The following is a 14418-nucleotide window of genomic DNA, read 5'->3' as shown; positions in this document are numbered from 1 at the left end:
CTCCTGTCTCCTCTCCTGTCTCCTCTCCTGCGTGTTTCTCCTATCTGCTCTCCTGCGTGTCTCTCCTGTCTTCTCTCCTGCGTGTTTCTCCTGTCTCCTCTCCTGCGTGTTTCTCCTGTCTCCTCTCCTACGTGTTTCTCCTGTCTCCTCTCCTGTCTTCTCTCCTGCGTGTTTCTCCTGTCTGCTCTCCTGCGTGTTTCTCCTGTCTCCTCTCCTGCGTGTTTCTCCCGTCTCCTGTCCTGTGTGTTTCTCCCGTCTCCTCTCCTGCATGTTTCTCCCGTATCCTCTCCTGCGTGTTTCTCCTGTCTCCTCTCCTGCGTGTTTCTCCTGTCTGCTCTCCTGTGTGTTTCTCCTGTCTGCTCTCCTGCGCGTTTCTCCTGTCTCCTCTCCTGCGCGTTTCTCCTGTCTCCTCTCCTGCCTGTTTCTCCCGTCTCCTCTCCTGCGTGTTTCTCCCGTCTCCTCTCCTGCATGTTTCTCCTGTCTCCTCTCCTGCGTGTTTCTCCCGTCTCATCTCCTGCGTGTTTCTCCCGTCTCCTCTCCTGTCTCCTCTCCCGTGGTGTTTCTACTGTCTACTTATTGAGTTATGTTAAGCATAGCAGCATAACTGCTGTGGGATACGGTTTGACGTCAGCAGAGCTTCTAACTGGCATCTCTGATGTCACAATCCAACGTGACTTTGATTAGCTTAACAGATGAACTTTCTTGCTTTCTTAGCTGGATAAAAACCTCCTCTTTGTGGTTATATTATACTGTATTATATGGTACTTATAGGCTACATTAGTTCATGTCAGAGACTGTTTTGCAACCAGAAGAGAGGGAGGAAGACTTGATACTGAACTGGATCATCTGCTAACTAGCTAGATTTGTATCGGGACTCCTGGGTCATATAAAGTCTGTGTTCTACTCATCTCTGTATTGTTGTGCTCTCCCTCCAGGTACCAGGTAACTTCCACGTATAAAGTCTGTGTTCTACTCATCTCTGTATTGTTGTGCTCTCCCTCCAGGTACCAGGTAACTTCCACGTATAAAGTCTGTGTTCTACTCATCTCTGTATTGTTGTGCTCTCCCTCCAGGTACCAGGTAACTTCCACGTGTAAAGTCAGTGTTCTACTCATCTCTGTATTATTGTGCTCTCCCTCCAGGTACCAGGTAACTTCCACGTATAAAGTCTGTGTTCTACTCATCTCTGTATTGTTGTGCTCTCCCTCCAGGTACCAGGTAACTTCCACGTGTCGACCCACAGCGCCACAGCCCAGCCCCAGAGCCCTGACATGACACACCTCATACACAAACTGGCCTTCGGGAAGAAACTACAGGTCAGTACAGTTCTATAGACGCCCTCTGTATCTGATTGAACATCAACCTACCCACACACACACACACACACACACACACACACACACACACACACACACACACACACACACACACACACACACACACTTTGCCCACACACACACTTTACACACACACAATATAGATTAAGATGAGATGTAATATCCTCCATCAGTGGTTCCTCCTTTAAAAGTTTTGAGCTCACACCTCTGGACTTAGAGGTACCCAGCATCACTGCTTCATTGCTCCAGACCACCACAAGGGGAGTTAGAGGTACCCAGCGTCACAGCTTCATTGCTCCAGACCACCACAAGGGGGAGTTAGAGGTACCCAGCATCACTGCTTCATGCACATATGGTGTGCATTATAAAACGAGGAAGATAGATGAGGTGGGGAGAGAGGTGGAGAAGACAGAAAGGGAAAAAGGTAAGAACAGAGGCAGACAGCATATGATTAATGAATTACAGTGCTACCCTAATATTCTCTCAGTTCATCACAATTACAGTGTCTCTAGCGGTGTCTCCTAAACAGCCTTGGGCTCCCAGTTGGTTCGAAGGTTATCTTAACAGCAGGTGAGGTGGTGATGACGGGACTGGGGGTTGGCATCACCTCTCACATCAAAACATACCTGCAGACCAGAGACATAATTAAGCCTTGTGTTTTATTATTCTAACACGATCAGTCATCATAATCATCAGGAGTTGAAATTCAAAACTGACCCGGGATCATAAACTCTGGGACTACTACATCTCTATCTGTATTTCAATGTAAAGTATCTCTTTAATAATACTTCCTGTATAATATAAACTGACCTGGGATCATTAACTCTGGGACTACTACATCTCTATCTGTATTTCAATGTAAAGCATCTCTCTAATAATACTTCCTGTATAATATAAACTGACCTGGGATCATTAACTCTGGGACTACTACATCTCTATCTGTATTTCAATGTAAAGCATCTCTTTAACAATACTCCCTGTTGACCTGACCAAGTGACCTCTCACCTCTGATCATGCTGTGCCCTCCATGTAGCCAGTTCAGATGCGGGAGGGGTTCACCGACACAGCTGATATAACCTAGAGGATTTAGGGAGAAGAGGAGAGAGAAATTAAGTGAAGGAGAGAGACTGTTATTGAGAACATAAGGTAGTTAAAGAGACAGTGTTCACCAGGAATCTCTGTGTGGCCTCACCTGTTGTCCACAACACACTAAGTGGCTGCAGAGTACTTTATGCTGAAAAACATGGGCACACAGGGACAAACAATTTAGCGTAGTTATAGAAATAATTAAGTGTCTTGCCTATTCTTTGAAGGTGGAGGAAGCCACAGTTATACACCTGAGCCCGCTTACTGCACAACACAATCCATCAATCAGATTGATACATGAGTGTGTAGGTGTGGGTTATAGGGTGTCTAATTGTTGTACATTTCTTCAACGTGGGTGATTTAAAATAGCTTGTTTTGTTTTTGTTCAGACATCACACCCTTACCTAAACAGCACCCTCACCTGAGAAGTATAAATGTGTGTGTGGTCTCATCTGGTGTCCACACTAAGTGGCTACAGAGTACTTTCTGCTGAAAAACAGACACATGAGGACAAACATTAGAAGATAATGTCATTATTAGACATAAATACCACTTGAAGCTTGATGATGAGTTGATCATTTGAATCAGCTGTGTAGTGCTAAGGCAAAAACAAAAATGTGCACAGGTGTTTGGGGATATACCACAGCTGGTGAGGTTCACCCTCAACACAGGGGTGCATGTTCAGCCCCCTCCTGTAAATTACAGTAAACATTACTCACATAAGTTCCAAAAGAATAAAAACATTTCAAATGGCATTATGTGTATATAAAGTGTTGTAACAATCTGAAAATAGTTAAAGTACAAAAAGGAAAATAAATAAACATAAATATGGGTTATATTTACAATGGTGTTTGTTCTTCACTGGTTGACCTTTTTTTTGTGGCAACAGGTCACAAATCTTACTGTTGTGATGGCACACTGGTATTTCACCCAGTAGATATGGGAGTTTATCAAAAAAAGTGGGTTTGTTTTCAAATTCTTTGTGGGTCTGTGTAATCTGTGGGAAATATGTATCTCTAATATGGTCAGACATTTGGCAGGAGGTTAGGAAGTGCAGCTCAGTTTCCACCTCATTTTGTGGGCAGTGTGCACATAGCCTGTCTTCTCTTGAGAGCCAGGTCTGCCTACGGCGGCCTTTCTCAATAGCAAGGCTATGCTCACTGAGTCTGTGCATAGTCAAAGCTTTCCTAAAGTTTGGGTCAGTCACAGTGGTCAGGTATTCTGCCACTGTGTACTCTCTGTTTAGGGCCAAATAGCATTCTAGTTTGCTCAGTTTTTTTGTTAATTCTTTCCAATGTGTCAAGTAATTATCTTTTGTTTTCTCATGATTTGGTTTGATCTAACTCTGTTGCTGTCCTGGGTCTCTGTGGGGTGTGTTTGTGTTTGTGAACAGAGCCCCAGGACCAGCTGGCTGAGGGGACTCTTCTCCAGGTTCATCTCTCTGTAGGTGATGGCTTTGTTATGGAAGGTTTGGGAATCGCTTCCTTTTAGGTGGTTGTAGAATTTAACGTATTTTCTCTAGATATAGATAATTAGCCGGTATCGGTCTAATTATGCTCTGCATTTATGCATTTGGTGTTTTACGTTGTTCACAGAGGATATTTTTTGCAGAATTCTGCATGCCGTCTCAGTTGGTGTTTGTCTCTGTCTTTCTCCCTCTCTCTCCCTCTCGTTGTCTTTCTCCCACTCTCTCTCTTTCTGTTTCTTTCTTTCTCTCTCCCTCTCTCCCTTTCTCTCTCTCTTTCTGTCTCTTACTCTCTGTCTCTCTCTGTCTCTCGCTCTCTGTCTCTCTCTTTCTCTGTCTTTATGTCTCTGTCTCTGTCTGTCTCGCTCTCTGTTACGCTACAGGTGCAGAATGTCCAAGGAGCCTTTAATGCGTTGGGAGGAGCTGACAGGCTGGGCTCCAACCGTACGTAGAGATCTGTCTATCTCTCTCCATCTGTTGTCAGCAGAATCTCTCTACTCATCATCAGGACATGTAGCTGTTCCTAGAGCACTGAGAGGGGATCTGAGGGGCTCCCGAGTGGCACAGCGGTCTGAGGCACTGCATCTCAGTGTTAGAAGCATCACTACAGACCCTGGATTGATTCCAGGCTGTATCAACTGGCTGAGATTGGGAGTCCCATCGGGCGGCGCACAATTGGACCAGCGTCGTTCGGGTTAGGTTTTGGCCAGGGTATGCCGTCATTGTAAAAATTTGTTAAATAAAGGTTAGATAAATGTGTGTGTGTGTGTGTGTGTGTGTGTGTGTGTGTGTGTGTGTGTGTGTGTGTGTGTGTGTGTGTGTGTGTGTGTGTGTGTGTGTGTGTGTGTGTGTGTGTGTGTGTGTGAGAGAGGTGTGTGTAAGAGGTGTGTGTGAGAGGTGTGTGTGTGCGTGTGTGTGTGAGAGAGGTGTGTGTGTGAGAGGTGTGAGAGGTGTGTGTGTGTGTGTGTGTGAGAGAGAGAGGTGTGTGTGTGTGTGTTTGTGTGTGAGAGAGAGGTGTGTGTGTGTGTGTGTGTGTGTGTGTGTGAGATCAGAATGCGTGTGAACAGAGTGTGTGTCCTGCATCTTTCTCGCAGGCAGGGTATGGTGCTGACAGAGTGGGCTGCCTCACTTCTAGTTCTTAGGAAACTTTACAGTATTTTTTTATTTTTATTTATTAACATTGTTAGCCCAGAAAATTGTATGTGTTAGTTCTTCCTGGCTGTATGTAATATTGGATATCAGAGAGGCGGTAACTCACTACGACCAGGAATATGACTTTACCGAAGCGGATCCCAGGACAATTGAACTGATTCCAAAACAACCGACCCAAAACAACACCGGCAGAAAAGAGGTCCTCGGAGCTTCTAATTACAATTAGGAGGCGCGCACACCACCCACCGCTTCCGAGCATATTACTCGCTAATGTTCAGTCCCTGGATAACAAAGTTGACGAGATCAGGGCGAGGGTTTCTTTCCAGAGAGACATCAGGGATTGTAACGTACTCTGTTTCACGGAAACATAGCTCTCTCAGGATATACTGTCTGAGTCCGTACAGCCAGTTGGGTTCTCAGTTCATCGCGCCGACAGGAATACATATGATTAACTACTCATAACGTACGGGAACTCAAGTCCTTTTGTTCACCCGACCTAGAATACCTCACAATCAAATGCAGACCGTATTATCTCCCAAGAGAATTTACTTTGATTATAGTCATGGCCCTGTACAGAGAAAGCGGAACAGCGCCTCTTCAACCTCAGGAGGCTGAAGAAATTTGGCTTGTCACCTAAAACCCTCACAAACTTTTACAGATGCACAATTGAGAGCATCCTGTTGGGCAACTGCACCATCCGCAACCACAAGGCTCTCCAGAGGGTGGTGCGGTCTGCTCAACGCATCACCGGGGGAACACTGCCTGCCCTCCAGGACACCTACAGCACCCGATACCACAGGAAGGCCAAAAAAATCATCAAGGACAACAACTACCCGAGCCACTGCCTGTTCACCCCGCTATCATCCAGAAGGTGAGGTCAGTACAAGTGCATCAAAGCTGGGACCGAGAGACTGAAAAACAGCTTCTATTGCAAGGCCATCAGACTGTTAAACAGCCATCACTAGCACATTAGCGGCTGCTGCCTATAGACATAGACTAGAAATCACTGGCCACTTTTTAATTACTTTATCCTATCCCAGGTAGCCAACAAGGTATGGACTATAACCCTACCAGTATACTGTAGCCAACAAGGTATGGACTATAACCCTACCAGTATACTCTAGTCAACAAGGTATGGACTATAACCCTACCAGTATACTGTAGACAACAAGGTATGGACTATAACCCTACCAGTATACTGTAGCGAACAAGGTATGGACTATAACCCTACCAGTATTCTGTAGCCAACAAGGTATGGACTATAACCCTACCAGTATACTGTAGTCAACAAGGTATGGACTATAACCCTACCAGTATACTGTAGCCAACAAGGTATGGACTATAACCCTACCAGTATACTGTAGCCAACAAGGTATGGACTATAACCCTACCAGTATACTGTAGCCAACAAGGTATTCCTTCCCTGTGGCTCAGTGTGTAGAGCATGGTGTTTGCAATGCCAGCATGGTGTGTGCAATGCCAGGGTTGTGGGTTTGACTCCCACGGGGGCCAGTACAAAAAAAATATGTATGAAATGTATGTATTCACTACTGTAAGTTGCTCTGGATAAGAGTGTCTGCTAAAATGTAATGTAAAATGTATGGACTATAACCCTACCAGTATACTGAAGTCAACAAGGTATGAAAATAACCTACCAGTATACTGTAGCCAACAAGGTATGGGTAACATGTCCCTGTTCTATACTCTCTCCACCCCTTCCAGAACTCTGCACTTGTACACTCCTTGTCATGGAGGTAAAACTATATTATTGGTGTAAGCATTAGAGGTAGTTGGTGTTCTCTAGACAGTACTCAGTGTATATAGCCCTTGGTTCTCTCCAGACCTGACTGCCCTTAACCAACACAAAAACATCCTTTGGCGTTCTGCATTAGCATCGAACAGCCCCAGTGATATGCAACTTTTCAGGGAAGTTAGAAACCAATATACACAGGCAGTTAGAAAAGCCAAGGCTAGCTTTTTCAAGCAGAAATTTGCTTCCTGCAACAAACTCAAAAAAGTTCTGGGACACTGTAAAGTCCTTGGAGAATAAGAGCACCTCCTCCCAGCTGCCCACTGCACTGAGGATAGGTAACTCTGTCACCACCGATAAATCCACTATAATTGAGAATTTCAATAAGCATTTTTCTGTGGCCGGCCATGCTTTCCACCTGGCTACCCCTACCCCAGTCAAAAGCACTGCACCCCCCACAGCAACTCGCCCAAGCCTTCCCCATTTCTCCTTCTCCCAAATCCAGTCAGCTGATGTTCTGAAAGAGCTGCAAAATCTGGACCCCTACAAATCAGCCGAGCTAGACAATCTGGACCCTTTCTTTCTAAAATTAGCTGCCGAAATTGTTGCAACCCCTGTTACAAGCCTGTTCAACCTCTCTTTCGTGTCGTCTGAGATTCCCAAAGATTGGAAATCAGCTGCGGTCATCCCCCTCTTCAAAGGGGGGGACACTCTTGACCAAAACTGCTACAGACCTATATCTATCCTACCCTGCCTCTCTAAAGTCTTCGAAAGCCAAGTCAACAAACAGATGACCGACCATTTCGAATCCCACCGCACCTTCTCCGCTATGCAATCTGGTTTTAGAGCTGGTCATGGGTGCACCTCAGCCACGCTCAAGGTCCTAAACGATATCTTAACCGCCATCGATAAGAAACAATACTGTGCAGCCGTATTCATTGACCTGGCCAAGGCTTTCGACTCTGTCAATCACCACATCCTCATCGGCAGACTCAACAGCCTTGGTTTCTCAAATGATTGCCTCGCCTGGTTCACCAACTACTTCTCTGATAGAGTTCAGTGTGTCAAATCGGAGGGCCTGTTGTCCGGGCCTCTGGCAGTCTCTATGGGGTTGCCACAGGGTTCAATTCTTGGGCCGACTCTTTTCTCTGTATATATCAATGATGTCGCTCTTGCTGCTGGTGAGTCTCTGATCCACCTCTACGCAGACGACACCATTCTGTATACTTCTGGCCCTTCTTTGGACACTGTGTTATTAACTACCCTCCAGACGAGCTTCAATGCCATACAACTCTCCCTCCGTGGCCTCCAACTGCTCTTAAATACAAGTAAAACTAAATGCATGCTCTTCAACCAATCGCTGCCTGCACCTGCCCGCCCGTCCAGCATCACTACTCTGGACGGTTCTGACTTAGAATATGTGGACAACTACAAATACCTAGGTGTCTGGTTAGACTGTAAACTCTCCTTCCAGACTCACATCAAACATCTCCAATCCAAAGTTAAATCTAGATATGGCTTCCTATTTCGCAACAAAGCATCTTTCACTCATGCTGCCAAACATACCCTCGTGAAACTGACCATCCTACCGATCCTCGACGATGTCATTTACAAAATAGCCTCCAATATCCTACTCAATAAACTGGATGCAGTCTATCACAGTGCCATCCGTTTTGTCACCAAAGCCCCATATACTACCCAGCACTGCGACCTGTACGCTCTCGTTGACTGGCCCTCGCTTCATACTCATCGCCAAACCCACTGGCTCCAGGTCATCTACAAGACCTTGCTAGGTAAAGTTCCCCCTTATCTCAGCTCGCTGGTCACCATAGCAGAACCCACATGTTGCACGCGCTCCAGCAGGTATATCTCTCTGGTTACCCCCAAAGACAATTCCTCCGTCGGCCGCCTTTCCTTCCAGTTCTCTGCTGCCAATGACTGGAATGAACTACAAAAATCTCTAAAACTGGAAACACTTATCTCCCTCACTAGCTTTAAGCACCAGCTGTCAGAGCAGCTCACAGATTACTGCACCTGTACATAGCCCATCTATAATTTAGCCCAAACAACTACCTCTTACCCCTACAGTATTTATTTATTTATTTATTTTGCTCCTTTGCACCCCATTATTTCTATTTCTACTTTACACTATCTTCCACTGCAAATCTACCATTCCAGTGTTATACTTGCTATATTGTATTTACCTCGTCACCATGGCCTTTTTTGTCTTTACCTCCCTTATCTCACCTCATTTGCTCACTTTGTATATAGACTTATTTTTCTACTATATTATTGACAGTATGTTTGTGGTAACTCTGTGTTATTGTATGTGTCAAACTGCTTTGCTTTATCTTGACCAGGTCGCAATTGTAAATGAGAACTTGTTCTCAACTTGCCTACCTGGTTAAATAAAGGTGAAATAAAAAAATCAAAAGTGTGTTCATCCCATAGTACAGAGGTGTTCTCTAGACAGTACTCAGTGTGTACATCCCGTAGTATAGAGGTGTTCTCTAGACAGTACTCAGTGTGTACATCCCGTAGTATAGAGGTGTTCTCTAGACAGTACTCAGTGTGTACATCCCATAGTATAGAGGTGTTCTCTAGACAGTACTCACTCTGTACATCCCATAGTATAGAGGTGTTCTCTAGACAGTACTCACTGTGTACATCCCATAGTATAGAGGTGTTCTCTAGACAATACTCACTGTGTACATCCCATAGTATAGAGGTGTTCTCTAGACAGTACTCAGTGTGTACATCCCATAGTATGGAGGTGTTCTCTAGACAGTACTCACTGTGTACATCCCATATTATAGAGGGGTTCTCTAGACAGTACTCACTGTGTACATCCCATAGTATAGAGGTGTTCTCTAGACAGTACTCACTGTGTACATCCCATAGTATAGAGGTGTTCTCTAGACAGTACTCAGTGTGTACATCCCATAGTATAGAGGTGTTCTCTAGACAGTACTCACTGTGTACATCCCATAGTATAGAGGTGTTCTCTAGACAGTACTCAGTGTGTACATCCCGTAGTATAGAGGTGTTCTCTAGACAGTACTCAGTGTGTACATCCCGTAGTATAGAGGTGTTCTCTAGACAGTACTCAGTGTGTACATCCCATAGTATAGAGGTGTTCTCTAGACAGTACTCACTGTGTACATCCCATATTATAGAGGGGTTCTCTAGACAGTACTCACTGTGTACATCCCATAGTATAGAGGTGTTCTATAGACAGTACTCACTGTGTACATCCCATAGTATAGAGGTGTTCTCTAGACAGTACTCACTGTGTACATCCCATAGTATAGAGGTGTTCTATAGACAGTACTCACTGCTTACATCCCATAGTATAGAGGTGTTCTCTAGACAGTACTCACTGTGTACATCCCATAGTATAGAGGTGTTCTCTAGACAGTACTCAATGTGTACATCCCATAGTATAGAGGTATTCTCTAGACAGCACTCACTGTGTACATCCCATAGTATAGAGGTGTTCTCTAGACAGTACTCAGTGTGTACCTCCCATAGTATAGAGGTGTTCTCTAGACAGCACTCACTGTGTACATCCCATAGTATAGAGGTGTTCTCTAGACAGTACTCATTTTGTACATCCCATAGTATGGAGGTGTTCTCTAGACAGTACTCACTGAGTACATCCCATAGTATAGAGGTGTTCTCTAGACAGTACTCACTGAGTACATCCCATAGTATAGAGGTGTTCTCGAGACAGTACTCACTGTGTACATCCCATAGTATAGAGGTGTTCTCTAGACAGTACTCAGTGTGTACATCCCAGAGTATGGAGGTGTTCTCTAGACAGTACTCAGTGTGTACATCCCATAGTATGGAGGTGTTCTCTAGACAGTACTCACTGTGTACATCCCATAGTATAGAGGTGTTCTCTAGACAGTACTCACTGTGTACATCCCATAGTATAGAGGTGTTCTCTAGACAGTACCTACTGTGTACATTCCATAGTATAGAGGTGTTCTCTAGACAGTACTCAGTGTCTACATCCCATAGTATAGAGGTGTTCTCTAGACAGTACTCAGTGTGTACATCCCATAGTATGGAGGTGTTCTCTAGACAGTACTCACTGTGTACATCCCATATTATAGAGGGGTTCTCTAGACAGTACTCACTGTGTACATCCCATAGCATATAGGTGTTCTATAGACAGTACTCACTGTGTACATCCCATAGTATAGAGGTGTTCTCTAGACAGTACTCACTGTGTACATCCCATAGTATAGAGGTGTTCTCTAGACAGTACTCAGTGTGTACATCCCATAGTATAGAGGTATTCTCTAGACAGCACTCACTGTGTACATCCCATAGTATAGAGGTGTTCTCTAGACAGTACTCATTTTGTACATCCCATAGTATGGAGGTGTTCTCTAGACAGTACTCACTGAGTACATCCCATAGTATAGAGGTGTTCTATAGACAGTACTCACTGTGTACATCCCAAGTATAGAGGTGTTCTCTAGACAGTACTCACTGTGTACATCCCATAGTATAGAGGTGTTCTCTAGACAGTACTCAGTGTGTACATCCCATAGTATGGAGGTGTTCTCTAGACAGTACTCACTGTGTACATCCCATAGTATAGAGGTGTTCTCTAGACAGTACTCACTGTGTACATCCCATAGTATAGAGGTGTTCTCTAGACAGTACTCAGTGTGTACATCCCATAGTATGGAGGTGTTCTCTAGACAGTACTCACTGTGTACAGTCCATAGTATAGAGGTGTTCTCTAGACAGTACTCAGTGTGTACATCCCATAGTATGGAGGTGTTCTCTAGACAGTACTCACTGTGTACAGTCCATAGTATAGAGGTGTTCTCTCGACAGTACTCACTGTGTACATCCAATAATAACATGACATTTTGTAACCAACCAGTAAACATGTCTTCTCTCTCTCTGTCCCGCCCCTGCAGGAGTACGTAGCCAATAATAACTGTACATATTGTAACCAACCAGTAAACATGTCTTCTCTCTCTCTTTGTCCCGCCCCTGTAGGAGTACGTAGCCAATAATAACATTACATATTGTAACCAACCAGTAAACATGTCTTCTCTCTCTCTTTGTCCCGCCCCTGCAGGAGTACGTAGCCAATAGCCACACAGGAAGGATTATCCCAGCTCTCTGGTACCGCTATGACCTCAGTCCAATCACAGTCAAGTACACAGAGAAGAGACAACCCCTCTACCGGTTCATAACTACGGTAAGTTACCTTAACCCCTATCCCTATCTTCAACCACAACCCTAACCGCTAACCCCTAACCACTAACCCCTAGCTTCATGTCCACATCCTGGTTCAACCCTAACCACTAACCCCTAGCTTCATGTCCACATCCTGGTTCAACCCTAACCGCGAAACCCTAGCTTCATGTCCACATCCTGGTTCAACCCTAACCGCTAACCCCTAGCTTCATGTCCACATTCTGGTTCAACCCTAACCCCTGACCTTAACCCATAACCCTAACCTGTCCTCCCTTTCCCCTCCAGATCTGTGCTATCATCGGAGGGACGTTCACGGTAGCAGGCATCATAGACTCCTGTATATTCACAGCCTCCGAGGCCTGGAAGAAGATCCAGATAGGAAAGATGTCCTGAGGACATATCATTACGCTGTCCTGAGGACGCATCACTACGTATCACTACACCCCCATAAAACGTATTTATAACATCAGAAGGGCGTATTTCAATAGTCTACAGGCTTCCTCTCCTTCACCTGCTAGAATAATACTATATACCATTTAGCTGACGATCTTTTCCAAAACATTCATGGTACACATTTTCTTTATGGGAGGCCCCAACAGGAATCGAACCCACCATCCTGGCATTACAAATGCCATGCTCTACCCACTGAGACATACATTCCTTCATCTGTCAGAACAGATTAAGGAAAGGAGACTTTAGACTATTGAGATAGAGACTGGCATTATGTTTCCCATACGACAACGGGAAGGATGGTCGACTGTAGGAAGATCATAAGTTGTGCCTTTACGTTTTGTGAAGCCCGTGTCATGTCTCACAAATGCAAAATCAAATCTTCTCAAAGTTCAGTAAAAAAAAATTCTGTTGTTGTTTTTTTCAATGTTGACTGAACCAGGGCTTTCTAATTCTCATTTCATAATGCTGAATCTGCGACGGTATTGACTGAATTATAGACCAGCAACAACGTTGGCAATCAGTGGTCAATGTTTTCTGCCCCCTCTCCTTTTTATAGAATGTTTCCCAAATCCATTGTGACTGACCGTACTATCGGTTTGATGTCCTTGTGTCAAATCCTTTTGTTCTGAAATTCTTCTTGCTTTTTACAAATTTTGTTTTACTTTCTGAGAATTTTTTAAGGATTCGGATGTCTCATTTTTGCCAAAAGAATAGTATTTTCTTAGTTTCGTCTTATATTTTACACTGTCTGTATGTAAATGTGTTGTGTTCTTTTTATTTGTAATTGATAACAATCGGTATTATCCTTTTGACGTTGTTACAGGGTTTCTGTGGGAAGGGAGGGAACTGTTCAGTTATAAGGGCTATATCCCAAATGGCACCCTATCGCCAATGTAGTGCATGACTTTTAGACCAGGCCCCATAGGGCTATCATCAAATGTAGTGCACTACACAGGGAATAGGGTGCCATTTGGGATTCCGTCGAGATTATGTTCTTTATCAATGGTCTCGTCGCTACCATGCCAACTAAGATGAAGGCCATTGAAGTCTTTGTTAAAACAGGTATTTCTGGACTAGGTCAGACATGTTCCTGTTATGAAAGTATCCGATGACGTGTCATCACTGCAACAACCCATTGTACTACCAGTAAAGTTACCTTAGCAACCACGGTGTTCTAGTTCCTACTTCCTCATGACAACAGACAACCACTGACCTCATACTTTTCAATCTCCTTCCTTTTTAGAGACAATGATTTTGTGATGATCTAGTTACTCGTTGTCCTTACTCAATCGGCCTGGAATATTCCAAGCCAATGAAAACGTGTTGCATAAAACTGACTATTTTTTTTTTTTTTATATACTGACGTATTTGTTTGATACTTTAGTGGGAACATTCCACCCATAGAACTGGAACTCATTGTAATTCTATAGTTCCACTCTGCCAACGTGTGTTAACCTAGCAATGTTGAAATGTTGACTTCAGGTCACTGATTCAGTCCACATGTAGCTAGCTGTGTCTGTTTTTTTTGTTTTTTTTACGCTGTCACCTCATCTTCGTCACCAGTCCTACGCCCATCAATGATAGGGCGGCAATAGTTTAACTGACTGCAGATATCTGAGACCACATGTCGTTGATCTCCGTTGTTCTATCTCAGCTGAGACCACAAGTACATTATGGCAAGAGGCTTTTACGCTGTCATCTTTGTCAAAACGCCATCGTTGATGCCTCCTTTATTCTCACCCTCATCCCTCCTTCAGTCAGGTGGATGGATGCTCCCCCACCTTTGTTCTGTCCCACTCGGCACTCTATTCCCTATAAAGTGCACTACTTTTGCCCAGAGTCCTAAGGGCCCTGGTCAGAAGTAGTGCACTCAATGGGGAATAGGGTGCCATTTGGGATGCACACTTGAGAGATGCCAGTAGAGTGATACCAATACAGAAAGTTCT

The 14418-nt window shown here is 44.3% G+C and overlaps 2 protein-coding genes across 2 annotated transcripts in view; both read left to right on the top strand.

The window, feature by feature from the left end:
• LOC106591096 (endoplasmic reticulum-Golgi intermediate compartment protein 1) overlaps positions 1 to 5898 on the top strand; it is a 92897-nt gene extending 86999 nt beyond the window's left edge. The window contains exons 7-10 of the mRNA XM_082955527.1: positions 1212 to 1316; positions 3817 to 3866; positions 4272 to 4599; positions 5699 to 5898. Coding sequence (XP_082811653.1) covers positions 1212 to 1316; positions 3817 to 3866; positions 4272 to 4587 — 471 coding nt within the window. The 3' untranslated portion in view covers positions 4588 to 4599; positions 5699 to 5898. The remainder of the gene's footprint in view (positions 1 to 1211; positions 1317 to 3816; positions 3867 to 4271; positions 4600 to 5698) is intronic.
• A 782-nt stretch (positions 5899 to 6680) lies between these two features.
• Positions 6681 to 13639, top strand: LOC145857955 (endoplasmic reticulum-Golgi intermediate compartment protein 1-like). Its single transcript, XM_082955526.1, has 3 exons — positions 6681 to 6716; positions 11898 to 12020; positions 12305 to 13639. Exons 1-3 carry the CDS (start codon positions 6681 to 6683, stop codon positions 12410 to 12412), a joined length of 267 nt encoding a protein of 88 aa, XP_082811652.1. The 3' UTR covers positions 12413 to 13639.
• The last annotated feature ends 779 nt before the right edge of the window (positions 13640 to 14418 follow it).

The sequence above is a fragment of the Salmo salar genome, chromosome 09, assembly GCF_965601325.2.
Source record: "Salmo salar chromosome 09, fSalSal1, whole genome shotgun sequence".
In the NCBI taxonomy this organism is placed as follows: Eukaryota; Metazoa; Chordata; class Actinopteri; order Salmoniformes; family Salmonidae; genus Salmo; species Salmo salar.
This window is presented reverse-complemented; position numbering and strand designations above follow the sequence as displayed.